Raw genomic sequence first — 13,620 nt, 5'->3', positions numbered from 1 at the left:
GAGTATATTTTTTATTTCGAGATTCAAACTATGTAAAATTTGATTAATATTTTAAAATTTTTAATCGTATTGACATAAGATGAATTACTACTTGGAGTACTTTTTTTTATAGCTTTTAAATATCAAAATTTTAATATTAAATTACTAAATTGATCTGATTCATTTAGCATAATCCAGTTAAATTTTCAAGAAACGAAAAATGACACGTAAAATTGGGACGAAGAAAGTAATAAGTAAAATGCATTAACACTCCTAAGATAATGCCATTTTAGTTTAATTTATCTTTATAATTTTATTGTGGGACCAAACTATCATTTAACTCAACAGCTTGTCCAGTCATATATAATATGCTTTTCTCCTATATGGCTGTCTCTATTATGTCAAACCACTTTTCAAGAACACAAACAACTTTTCTCTTCGCTCTGCATAACTTTGTCTGATCAAATATCAATACCCAACAGTTTCAGGTACTTTCTTTTCCTTCTAAAATACAGTTTAAAAAAAAAATGAATTAGGGTGTGTTTACTTGTTGTAGTGAGAAAAAGTTATTGTATATGTAAGATTAAAATTTTGAGTTTTGAAGCTCTTTTGGGCTTTTATTTATGCAGTTAATTAACAATATGTAGTTAAAGACTTGACTTTTGAGCTTTAAGTTGAAGTTTGCAAGTGTTTCTTGTTAGAGCTCGTGCATCTGCACGGTCACTTCAAGTTTGTGTCTTTTTTATTTTCATTCAAAATAAGATTCTTTCCCCCCTTTCTTGTTAAAATCTGGTATGAATTTATTGGGTTGTGTATGTTTTGGATATTTTATAATTCAGGTGTTTGGGTCAGCTTGTGCGCTTGCTACCTCATACCAACATATGTATCGGGTAACTCTGTTTACTGAGGTTTGGGGCAAATAAGAAGAAATTACCTAGTAGTATTTTTGCGTCTACTGAGATTTGAACCCGAGACTTCACGATTTAGTAACCACTTAATTGACCACTAGACCATACCTTTGGGTGCATGTTTATTTTTGACTTTTGATGGGGCTGTTACCCCCAATTACTAGTAATGGCTGCTTGTTATAATGCGCGGTGTACTAGTGAATAGGACAAGCGAATTGAAATTACTTGCGACAGATGGAGGTTGAGGATAGAACATGTTGGTTTTTTGTTTCAGACTATCACTGTTTTGTTGTTTCTTTAATTATTAATAAAATAAGCGCTAGATGATAAAAAGCCCAGTGACTTTTAATTTTGTTTTTTAAATAAAAAGGAGGATAGAACATGTTGAGTGCGTCGCACTTATTGGTTTTGTATACCACTCCCTGCCTCCCAATTTATGGGGCATGAATTCACTTGGCACAAAGTTTAAGTAAGAAAGGAAAACTTTTGAAATTTGTGGTCTAAAACAAAACATAGATATTTGTGTGGCTAATGGCTATAAATCATCTCATTAAGGGTAAAAGGGGAATTTTAAAGTTAAGTTGTTTCTAATTATAGAAAGGTGGTTTTTTTTTTTTTTTGGGACAGACTAAAAAAGAAAGTGTGCCACATAAATTGTGACAAAGGGAGTATCATTATGTAGTAATAGTGGATACTAGTCATTGATTCAGGCTGCTTTTGGTTACTAAAATGGGACTCTTGATTTTAGGTGCCACTCCTTGTACTCTCGGAGTTCTGGTTTTGAATAAAGAGGTTGAGGTTTATTCCTGTATTCCATTCTAGAGGTGGCTTTGTCTATGAGGAAAATAAGTGATCTCGGTTTAAGTGTTTTCAAGATGATAACATACCCTTTCCCTATATGGACAGCAGTCTTATTTAATGTGGAACGTGATGTCAAAATAGGTATTTATCAACTTGTCATACATAATTTCCTCAAAATGATGTTGAGAATCTTGATGTTGCACAAATCTCGTCATGGTAGCCTGGTGGGAGGGATAGAATATAGGAAGCTATGGTAACACATAATAAATTTGAAACCATATGGAAAAGGGTTTGCAAAAAGGAAGAAAGCGGCAAGAAGGAAAATAAGGCAAATCCTGCAGTGATTTGAGCCATAAATCTCAATACACTGCCGATGCCATGACATCTTTGAAACCATAAAATTTTCACAGATGAAATCTGTGCTTCTTCCTCCTTTTGGGCCCGATATGATTAAAACTCATCATATAGTGCGAAAATGCATGTTATAGTAAAAAGCAGAAGTACCCAAGTCATAAAGTGCACAAAAATGTTTGGGGGCAATATTGAGGCCAAATGGCATGACTAGGCATGAGTACGGCTTTTTAAACTTTATCACTATCCATCTCTGGTCTGGTTTTGACTAAGTTGATAGCCATTTTCTGAATCCATCTTTAAAATTTTAATAAACCTTCCACTTTTTCCATAATTTTCCTCCGTCTTTGAGGTTAGAAATCATTGTTTGATCATCTCTTATTAATGTCTTGACTACCAACATATATTGAGATTCCGCCTTTGGGAGTCGACGAAGTGCTTGTGTACCATAATATCCAAGAGATGTTGTGCGTATCAAATTCAAAATCAGAAGGGGAGCCTTGGAGCAACGGTAAAGTTGGCTGCGTGTGACCTGTAGGTCACAGGTTCGAGCCGTGGAAGCAGCCACTAGTGCTTGCACTAGGGTAGGCTGTCTACATCACACCCCTTGGGATGCGACCCTTTCCCGGACCCTGCTAATCTGGGATGCTTTGTGCACTGGGCTGCCCATCAAATTCAAAAGCAATCTTCCTACTATTTTGTCAGACATTGTTTGGGAAAGACTAAGAGAATCTTCCTCCTCTTCATGCCCTATTAATGAATAAGTTATCCTATCTGGAACAGTAAGCTTATCAAAAAACAGTAGTATGCCTTGCCTGTGATAGATAATATGCCCCTTCTTGCCTTCTAAAAGATTGGTTAAGTTACTTGAGGAGTCACACATTTTATATTTGAGTTTTAAAGTCCATAAAAAGTGATCTCATTGTGTTATAACTGTCATTCTTCTAAACCTTTACAGGTGGCAATAATCATAAATAGTACTCCCCCTGTCCCAATTTATATGGCACTCTTTCCTTTTTAGTCTGTCCCAAAAAGAATGACACCTTTCTATATTTAGCAACAATTCAACTTCAAATCTCCCTTTCTACCCTTAATGAGATGGTTTCTAGCCACACAAATTTACGTGGTTTGTTTTAGACCACAAGTTTCAAAAGTCTTCCTTCATTTCTTAATCTTTGTGCCAAGTCAAACGCCTTCGTATAAAATGGGACGGAGGGAGTATTCTTTTTGTGAGTTGGAAATGCTAATTATACTGTGTAATTCTGGTTTAACTTAATTCTAATGCTAATTCTAATTATACTTTGTAATTCTGGAAATGCTAATTCTAGTTCTAGGTTTGCTGCCAAGCATAAATATCATGGGTGACGGTCCTCGAGGAATAGAGGTGTTTGAAGATCATTTTCAAGCTTCAACTTCTGGTGAAGACTCCATGCAGACCCCAGCTTCATCTAAATATATAGGAAGTAATGATTCTTTAAGGTATATCTTCTAAAAGACATTTTGAGGTGAAGAACAGTTACATATTTGTAAAGGAATTCACCTTTTTCTTATTTATTTTATTTGCTTCTCCTGTATTAGAATAGATCCATTAGTAGATCGTGGACTAGAAGAAAATTGAAAGGTGCTGCTTCGATGTTGAATTTGTTTAGCCCCAGCAAGCTACCTTGGATGTCTGGCACAGATGGTCAAGAAAAGGTACATATTGTTTACGGCTATCCTCTAACTGTCAAGCTTGTTATTTCCTACTTAAATTGTTCCGAAGGGTATCATCGTCTTTGGGCTGGGGAAGAGAGAGATTACAGATATTATGATGCCTTGCAGGTAGTGTTAACTGCTGCAGAAGTAGAATCTCTTCGGTCCGAAATCGCTGCTTTGGAAGAAAGAGAAGCTCATTTCAAAGCTCAGTAAGATTTGATACGTCCATTGTGTGCTCACTTATGCCTTACCCATTCTGTTTTACCTTAAAATATAACCGTGTGTTGGGTTGTTTCCCTTTAAAATATAACTTTGAAGAGAAGCTCATTTCAAAGTTCATGTCATGAGTTCGAATTCTACTGTTGAACCAAGTGGGGTGTTTAAGTGGAGAAGGGTAGAGGGATGGCCCTATTATCCACTGAGTTTTGAAGCTAGAAACAACGGATTTCTCGGTTATCAAAAAAAATAGAGTAGGGCCAAAATTAGTTGCACCAACTTTTATTTTATTTAATTTTCCTAAGTTGAATTGGGTTATAAACACGGAATATTGCTGCAGTTTCACTTCCCTTTTGAACAAACAATTGGTTCAAGGTAGAGCAATGGTGAGTATCTGATGGCAAATCTGCGTAATGTATCGCCAACTCCTAGATGGGTTCAGAATATCCAATTATGAAACATTTCAAAAAGAGGAATCAGTTGTAGCTGCTGCATCCAATCTGGTTGCAAAGACCTTGCAAGAGCAATTGAGTGGATTAAACAAAAAACAAAAACAGAAGTAGGCGTTGGAGATGGGTCCCTGATTCTAAAACAAGAAAACACAAGTTGTAATTGAAAACATGACTATCTGCTTTAAGCATTATTACATTTCTAGGCATTGGGAAATCCATATCAAATTTCACCAGTAGACAATATTATATTTTATGACTTGCTTTCCCAGAAAATAGGAAGACCTGATTTATCTATGTAATGACTATTCTAACTGTCTCTGAACTCCCTAATTGGAAGACTATCTTGAGTAAATATCTGTGTTCTTGATATTGTTATGCTATTATCACCTATAATGAACAAAACATTAAATAAACAGTTAAGAGTGGAGTCCAAGTCCCAATTTGAAGGAAAAAGAGAGATCTTCTTTCATGACAAATGTGAAGTACTGTTCAAAAATCACCAACTAGTCTTACACAACATCACAACTAACTAATGTTACAGGCAGGAAAGAGCCTTCAATAAGAGTAATTCTACTAGCTATTGTTGGCTTGTACTTGCAAAGTTGCAATTGCTCTGGAAAATAACATTTTCTATCCTAAAAGGTGATTGATCTGTCAAAAGAGAATTGTTTATTCGATCTTCATTATTCTTTTTTTGATTCTCTTCACAGATTAGAACACATTGATGAAGTAGTACGGGCTGCACGACTTTCGGGGTACTTGGACATGAGAATGGTATTAAAAGAGCAGCAGCTGTCATCATCTTAACATTGTTTGGATTTCAGACAATACTTCACTGGATTTACATATTTTGTTCCACAATTTATTCTGTTTCTTTTTTTCCCGATAGAGATGGGCAACTTTACCTGGAGAACCTCTTCCAGTTGATGACACTGATGTTGATGATTGGCTTCCTAGATATTTTGTCCTTCAGGGATCGTGTATCTTCTGGTATTCGTCATGCACCGGTAATTTTTACAGTTTAAGTTTCTACTGGCATGCCTTTCTGGATAATGTCCCACTACTGTGTAGACATGCTATTCCAAGATTTTAATGGTGTGCTATCACACTGTATTTTTTGCCGAGACCCTCCATCAGACAACTTTTGAACTTTACATTATAAGAAGAATTTTTAAACCATTTATTTAGATAGCCAGATAGTCCTTAAATGATGTCTTAGAAGTTTGTGCCGATTTATTGGTATTTATCTAATGGACCACCTTGAATTATTTGGTATCTCCTAGATGTTTTTGTTGAGTCAAGATTAACTGGTGTCAGATAGTAGGAACTAGAGATGGCAATTTTTATTGTGTTGCTAAATCCTGACCTCCTAGATGTTTTTGTTGAGTCAAGATTAACTGGTGTCAGATAGTAGGAACTAGAGATGGCAATTTTTATTGTGTTGCTAAATCCTCACCCTTCACAGTCTCAAAAATCCTCCAGTGTGACCCGCACCTTGCTAGCAGGTGGGTGAAATGTTCATATATTACGTTGACAATGTTTCAACGTCAATTTACCATTATGCTAAATAGATCAAAATGGAGAGTGTAACAGAAACAAACATAAAAAATATAGAAGACAGTTTATGGCAGGGAATGGTGAAAAACCTATCTTTTGGAGGGGGCAAGGCGGCTGATGCTTATAACAATGTGCTAGACTCACTACTAACAAATGTGATGTCATTGTTTCCTATGTCAGTTAAGGAGGAGAGGAAGTTGGATAAACTTGGGAGAGATTTTCTATGGTAGGACAGCAAGGAAAAGAAAGCTTATCACTTGGTAAGATGGAGCACTGTTGCAACCACCAAAGTGAAGGGATTGAATGGGAATGAGAAATGTGAGATTGCTAAATAAGACCTTGCTTGTAAGATATTGTTATGAAAGGTTTAACTCCAAAGAGGAAGCATTATTGAGGAGAGTATGGTAGGAGGAGAATGGTGTATAAAGTTGGTGACAAGGACTCATCGGGCAGGAATTTGGAGGCAAATTACAGTACTGATGCATAGTTTTGTTGAAATAATTGGTACGAAGTTGGCAATGGCAGGAAAGACTTTTCCTAGCAGAACAATTAGATAGAGCATTCCAATTAGATAGAGCATTCTCCTTTAAAAGAGTGAAGATATTAAAGAAAGAATAAGATGTTGAAGTTTTGGTGATAATAGAAGAATACAAACGACACTTATTTATAGGTGTGAGATACTATCCACATCTTATACTTAGCAGGTGTTGATCAAACTTTGAATTAACACTTTATAGGATTCGATCGTTCTAACACATTCCTCATACTTGATGAGGGGAACAAACTTGCGTTGCGTATTTTGAGAACATAAAAAGCTAAATACCGTCTGAAAACCTAGGCATAGTCTTGTCAGATTTGTTGGTGCCAGAAAAATGGTTGAAAAGAGGTGTGTCGCTGCCAGACAGTCAAACAAATTAGGCATTGAATCAGCAGAACGATCACCAAAAAATAGGCATGGTGCCACCCGAACAATTGCCAAAAAAAGATGCGGTACTTCCAGATCGATTGCCAGAAAAGGATCAATTATAATTTCGTCAATAAATAAATAAATAAACCTACGCACACTCTCTTCTCTCTCTGCTGCTCCTATGTCGACTTGAAGGCAGCCATGACTGCTGCTCTCTCTCCCCAGCCTATGGCTGTGGGAGACCCAAACTTAAACCCTAATCCTCAAGCATCCTATGCTACACACCTAAATTCAAACCAAGCAACACAAATTTGTCAAAAACAGTGCTAAAGTAGATAGCAATTATTCATGGAGAACCTACAATTACATTCACGTTGAAAGAGATAAATCAATCTGCTATGGAAGAGGGCCTACACCAAGCGTTGATACTAAAGTTTTCGCAGGATTCCATTGATATGCAGGCGTTGAGAAAGCTACTGCCTACACAACTGGGAACTCAAGGTCGATGCCTTATCGGATGGCTCGCGCTATCTTGGTTAGATTTGATAGGTATGATGATTATGTATTAGCTGCATCTAAATAGGTTAACTACCAGTTATACAAGGGTATACAACACCAACACCAATTTAGAGTGTTTACATGGACTATTGGTTTCAATCCTAAAGAAGAGACGTCAAAGGCGTTTGTTTGGATTCTCTTCCTAATTTGCCTCCAGAGTTATTCGCAAAACAATCGTTACTGTCAATTGCCTCGGCAGCAGGTAAACCCATTGCTATTGATAAAGCCACCCAAGAGAAGTCAAGACCTAGCACAGCTAGAGTTAAAGTCAAACTTGATTTATTGGCGAACTTACAGCAACGAATGGCACTTCAATATATCGATGAAAAATCTGGAAAAATTGTGGAGCACTTTCAGAAGTTCGTGTATGATAATCTACCATCTTATTGTACACTCTGTAAGCACCAAGGTCATGACGAAAGTGATTGTCGACTATTATTGGTAAAGAATGCAGCAAAAAAACTGAGAAGATGCGGTGAAAAGGGGCACTATTATCAAAAAATATCAAGGTAATGTGAGGGAGTTGCTAGATGCGAAGCGAGCTGAAATTAAATCCACTGTGGATGGGAAGAGTGATGATAAAAATCAGGTTGTTGAGTTACGTGATTTGGCCGTCCAATCTGATGAAAATTTTGGGCAGCATATGGATAAAGGCAAAGCTGTTGAAGCGGAAGTTGCTTCAGGGAATCAAGCATTAGCCTTAGTTTCTCAACCTGATGCAAGTCAATCCATTTCTTGTGGCTGGGAAGAGTGGTGATGCTACCGGTGTCCATAAATATTCGCAAGATGTGGAATTAGATCAAGCAGCCACTATGAGTGATCAACAAGCGTTGGTTTTAGTTGATCATGTTGAAAAAACTGGACAAATTTGTGATAAACAGGGGCATGAAGCAGTTGCTGCTTCTGCTCTTGATCAAGCTTTGTTTGTGGTGTCGGAACTCATAAATTCTGGGCAGAAAATAAGTGGAACAGAATTTGCAAAGTCAAGCAAAATTGTGACTATTAAAAGTGCTGCTACTGATGATTCTGGGCAGCAATTAAGAGCTAGTAACATTGATAAAATTGGGGCAATACCCAGAGTTGTGGTTGATGCGCCGCTCGCTGATTCGGGGCAGAAACTAATCGCTACAGGTGATGTTGAAGCTGTTGAAAATTCTGCGCAGCGTAAGGGCAATTTTGCTGGACGGGGCAGCGATGAACAAGGGCGTCTAACAACCGAGACATCTACTGATTTGCAAGCTGAAAATTCCAGCAATGAAGAAAATGCAGTTGGAAATTGAACCATAATTGCACACAAAAAATTAGTTGGAAGTCGTATTGGTTCCTCAGCCAGTCGAAGTAATTCTCCAAGTCGGGAAAAGCGTGCAACTAGGAATGTTCAGTTGTGCGTCGATCCTAATTTAATTCTACCGACTCCAAATGTTTTTGAACCATTATCTGCTACTGGAAAAAAATCAGCTGGAACATTGTATGGAGAAAAATATTGATAATCGAGGGATTGAGTTCTTTAATTCTACAGAAAAACAACAGGAAATGAATGCTCCTAGATGGCCAGATTTAGTTGAGGAAGAGGAGCATGTTACTTCACCTCCTAGGAGTAAGTTAAGTCCTCAAGCACCCGCATTTGTGCCTTCAAGTAAGGCAAATTCATCTATGGCAGTAACAGGTACTTCTAATTTAAGCGCTACAATAGTAAGCTTGGCTAATAGAGATATTCTGCATGCTCTTGTTTCTCATGATATCGATACAACGAATGCAATTGGTAACTCTAAGAAGAGCTTGGTCAGTACCACAAAGGATATGGGAGTATTGACAAAGAGCTATGAGTCAGGAGCTGTTGTTTCAGGACTTAGTCCAACTACCACAGATGATATTGACTTGGGTGGTGACATGCTCGATGCGGATGATGAAGATGATATGCTGGACATATGCTTTGATAAGGTGGCCAAGGATGGGAATCTCTCACCTAAGCAACAAAGAAGTGGAAGCAACAAAAGTAAAAAGAAGACATATGGAAGGCAGCATAGTTGTGATGGTAAGGTGACTGAGGAATTTGTTCCGAGGCACCTACGGATGCGACAGGCAAAGCAAAATCATTTGATAGTGTCAACAACTTTAACAAGATCCAATAAATCCAAGAAGTGATGAACTATCTAGTGTTATTGGACAAATTTGAAGAAGAAGAAGACAAAAAGAAAATTCTTCAGGTTACTTTGGACGGACAAGTTCTCTCTTTTAGTTCATACATATATAAAATGAAGTTTGAGGTTGATAACTCAACTTTATTCTTGACTTCTATATTTTTATATTACTTAAGCATCCTCATTTGTAATATCATCATAGAGTGTATTATAAACTCTGTGATGATCATAAAATACCTAGTTTTCTCTAGTTCTTATTTTCTTAATGCTTGTTAAGTAGTAGGGGTTCGTTACCTCATTAGGATTAGTAAGGTAAGGTCTATCCCCCCTTACTTGTACTCTTCTCTTTGAGGTTCGCTTTTATTTATTAATAAAAAAAACTAGCCCTAGGAACCCCGGCCAAAGCAGAAAAGGCATGGTGCAGCCAAAGCAGCTACTGAAAAGAGGTATGACGCCGCCGTCCGCCGGTCGGTGGCGTTGAGCAGTGCTGTTCGCTGAAAAGAGAAGAGACAAAAAATTAGTCGAGCAGATGACCCCCTGTTTATTGATGGAAGCTACTTGAGTCTCTACCGAGATTGTAGATGGTCCTATATGATTTGAAAATATAATTGAGAGAAGAAGATATAGGGAAGATATGGTTATCCTGTACAAGAGACACCTATATTTAGGCGTGATAACATATCCACATCTTATATTTTCTATGAGAGACTAATTTCATTCTAACACTTGAGAAAACTTTAAGATTCTGACAAAAAGGCGTCTCCAGATTTAGTAAATCTGATCCTGATCACTGACTTAACAGTGGCTGGAGCATATTTATTCAAGAGAAACTAGAACAACCGGGAGGTGAAGAGGATGAAAGAAAACCATCAAACCTTGGAGGCACTCCAAGGACTTTCTAGTGCAGCGGACAATTTGATTTGAAAATGCAGGACAAGTGGATGCTTAGTTGCTATCACTCATTGATAGCAAGTACAACTAGAGCCATCATGCTCTTGGAGAACAAATATGGAAACTAGAAGTGGCCTGCTTCTTTTGGTTGCTGGCTTGTATAACATGTTTGACACAGGAGTATCTTCCAAGGAGAGGCATTCACCTCTGCAGCATACATCATTTATTTTGGTGATGAAGCTGAAAGCATTAATCACCTTTCTGATATTGCTGTATCAACTATGGCATTTATTATTGAACATTTTGGGGCTGAAATGAGTAATGTCTAGAAACACTTATGGGCAGATAAGATTCTGGAATAGAAGCGATTTGAAGAGACCATGGAACATTAAGAAAATGGATGTTAGTGTAACTCAATCTCAAAAGCTAATTCATGAGGTGAAATTGTTCAAAACCATCTAAAGATACAACTACTATTTTTTTTCAACCTGTGTGTGACATTCTAACATTCCTCCTTCCCCTCTCCCCCACACGCCGTGCGGTTGGACATTTGAAGCGCAGACAATATAACATGACTGCCAATATTGGGTAAACCAAGAATAGGAATGAGTCTGACTATGATACCGTGTTGAGAAAATAGACATTGGGCTAACTCAACCTTAAAACTATCTTATGAGGTGAGGATATAAGGGGACAACCACATATTCCTTCAACCACTATGGGACATTCTAACAGAACAAAATCCCAGTTTGTATGTGGTAGATATTCTGGAGAGAAAGGAATCTTAGATGCAGCAAGGGCAACAAACTCCATTTTGATAATTAAGTTGAATTGCATAGTTTTGCTTTTATTTTGGTGTATATCTACATGATGCTGAAGCCTTGGTGGATATACAGATAGCATATACGAGTAGAAGGGAAAAAACTTTTGCTTTTTGGATGTACATATCAAAGTGCCATCTTAGTGCCATATGTAGTGAAGAATTTATGAGCCTAATAACAGGGAAGAAAAGCCAGGTGAAATAATACGAAATTACACCATTAAGGGGATCAAAGCAATCAATCATTAAAAGTTTGTGGGTTGTTGTGGAAGTAACCTTTGTTTGGTTTTAGTCCGATTCAAACCAAAAGAAAGTCCTTTTGTTCTGTTTCATGGAGAACAAATGTGTTTTCACCCAAAAAATCACTTTGTTTTAGAAAGCAAAAGGTTTAGGGCCATCCCTAAATTTCCTTTCCTCGTCCTCTGCTTCTGCTACTGCAGGTAGAGTAGAAACACCCTGGTTGGGGTAGCAATTACCTTATCTATTTAGAATAGCTCAATCTTGAAATATGTCATCTTATATTGACATATCTCTTGTTTCTTGATGGCCTCTTATGTGTTCCGGTTATCTTCTCTTGATTTAATGGCTTAGCTTTTGTTATCATTAACTTATTCCAAAATGCTTTCAAAGTTTAGCTGCAGTCTGCATTTTATATCCTTTTGTTTTATCTTTCTAAATTATTTCTGATTCTGTCCTATTCTATTTTGATATTTGGATATTGCGATGTTTCCCAATGCAACAAAAAATGTTATTTCTTGAATAAATTTGAATAACATGTTGCAGATCTAAGCCCCCAAGATTCAACCCTTCTATCTGATGTAGTTGAAGTTGGAACCTTACCTTGCCTGAGACGAGACAATGAGGACAAACGATATTACTTTTATATCTCAACTCGTTATGGACTGAAATACGAATGCTCTAGTATTTCTAAGGTAAAGGTAATGATTTCTTCCCGGATCCTTTATTGCAAGTAACTATTCTAATCTCTGTCTTGAATTTGTTGGGTTCCCGAATTGGTCAAGTTTGTAAGTCGAGCATTTCCGAATGGACCCTCCTTGTTCATATGCTTTATATACACCTCTTTGGATGTTAACTTCGTTTCAACACATCAACTGCTTCTCGGATATCACTGAAAGTATGACCTGATCACTTATGAGAATTATCTCCCTTTAATGAAAGTCATTTTTAAACAATTGGACTGGATAATTATGTAACATATGACAGGATCAGTATGTTTGACCTTAGACATTTGCTCGTAATCGGTTGAACTGATAAGTGGTTATGAAAACTTTACATATTAGCTTAAAAGCATTTATGGAATAATATTAAAGAAGTAGCATTCTCTAGCAGCAGAATAGCTACACATTAACATAGATTTGTAAAGTATCCCAATGGTATCCTTCGCTTGTTCCCATCTCAAATAACATGTAGAACTATTATCTGATGTATATATACAAACATAGCCAATTCCTTTTCATCTTCCATTTGCTTGCCTTATGTGTTGCTATCCCTTTTTTTTTTCAGGTTGATTCGTGGTTGGAAGCATTACGGAGTGATTGCAAGCTGTGATCCAACTGAACAACTATTAATGAGTTGAGTACGAATTGGCATGATCTGCTATTGGCAGCAACAAACTCTAAATATGATTCGGAAGCAGAAACATGTATAGCAATTTTTCAACACTTCGACTGTAACCTTTTAGTGCTCAGCCTGTGCATTCTGTACATAGTCTAGCATACAGCCATTGAACAGTGTTGAAGTTACATCCGATAAATTTGTTTCAGTGTCTTAAGGATTGTGCTAATCTTTTCATGTACAACTTTAAGCTTGGTGTCTACAAAAAGAAGGAAAGCTTGCTGGCTCTTTGTGGCAAGGCATTCTCAAAGCATATGAGGTTGACACTAGTTAACTTGTGGAGAAAAATGAATGCAAGAAACATGTTCCAATGCAAATAATAGTACTGTTGTGAATGCTGTAACCTTTTTATGGTGATTTCTTGATTTCTTCGTTCTTTTGAAATGTTATTTGATCAGAAATAGGAGACTTCTAAGATGCATGTTTTTTCGGTAAGACATGAGAATATTACCATACCAACCAAAGCAGTTTCATACATCAAAAAGAACACCTCATACAACGATGGACCTCGGGGAAAAAAGAAACATAGCTAAACAGAAAAAACAATACAAACAGATAGAAAACAGAAACAAAACTGGTCCTGCCGCTAGTTACAAATCCTATGCATAAAAGCTCTACATCTCCTTGCACATTTTGTGTTGCTGAATGCTCCAACTCTTTCACGGATTTCCATTTTGAGCTGATTGACTATGGATTCCTTCCGTACAAT

The 13,620-nt window shown here is 37.1% G+C and overlaps 1 protein-coding gene across 5 annotated transcripts; it reads left to right on the top strand.

The window, feature by feature from the left end:
• Positions 1 to 330: 330 nt before the first annotated feature.
• Positions 331 to 13,268, top strand: LOC132603801 (uncharacterized). 5 transcript variants are annotated; one of them, XM_060317048.1, is made up of 9 exons: positions 404 to 467; positions 819 to 869; positions 3,368 to 3,518; positions 3,623 to 3,734; positions 3,861 to 3,943; positions 5,113 to 5,176; positions 5,292 to 5,409; positions 12,060 to 12,208; positions 12,801 to 13,268. In XM_060317048.1, the coding sequence occupies exons 3-9, from the start codon at positions 3,397 to 3,399 to the stop codon at positions 12,843 to 12,845; spliced, it is 693 nt and encodes a 230-aa protein (XP_060173031.1). In that variant the 5' UTR covers positions 404 to 467; positions 819 to 869; positions 3,368 to 3,396; the 3' UTR covers positions 12,846 to 13,268. The 5 variants fall into 5 exon arrangements, with proteins under 5 accessions (XP_060173028.1, XP_060173029.1, XP_060173031.1 ...); XM_060317044.1 differs by having other exon boundaries at positions 410 to 467; positions 12,060 to 12,214; XM_060317045.1 differs by lacking the exon at positions 819 to 869 and having other exon boundaries at positions 331 to 467; positions 12,060 to 12,214.
• The last annotated feature ends 352 nt before the right edge of the window (positions 13,269 to 13,620 follow it).

The sequence above is a fragment of the Lycium barbarum genome, chromosome 7 (genome assembly GCF_019175385.1).
Source record: "Lycium barbarum isolate Lr01 chromosome 7, ASM1917538v2, whole genome shotgun sequence".
Lineage (NCBI taxonomy): Eukaryota > Viridiplantae > Streptophyta > Magnoliopsida > Solanales > Solanaceae > Lycium > Lycium barbarum.
This window is presented reverse-complemented; position numbering and strand designations above follow the sequence as displayed.

What these genes read in the sequence shown, in the direction of transcription:
- LOC132603801 (XM_060317045.1), top strand. Translation starts at nt 3,397, where the DNA reads ATGGGTGACGGTCCTCGAGGAATAGAGGTGTTTGAAGATCATTTTCAA. An exon ending in GGAAGTAATGATTCTTTAAG is followed by an intron (nt 3,519 to 3,622) that starts GTATATCTTCTA and finishes GTATTAGAATAG; the next exon opens with ATCCATTAGTAGATCGTGGA. An exon ending in GGTACTTGGACATGAGAATG is followed by an intron (nt 5,177 to 5,291) that starts GTATTAAAAGAG and finishes TTTTCCCGATAG; the next exon opens with AGATGGGCAACTTTACCTGG.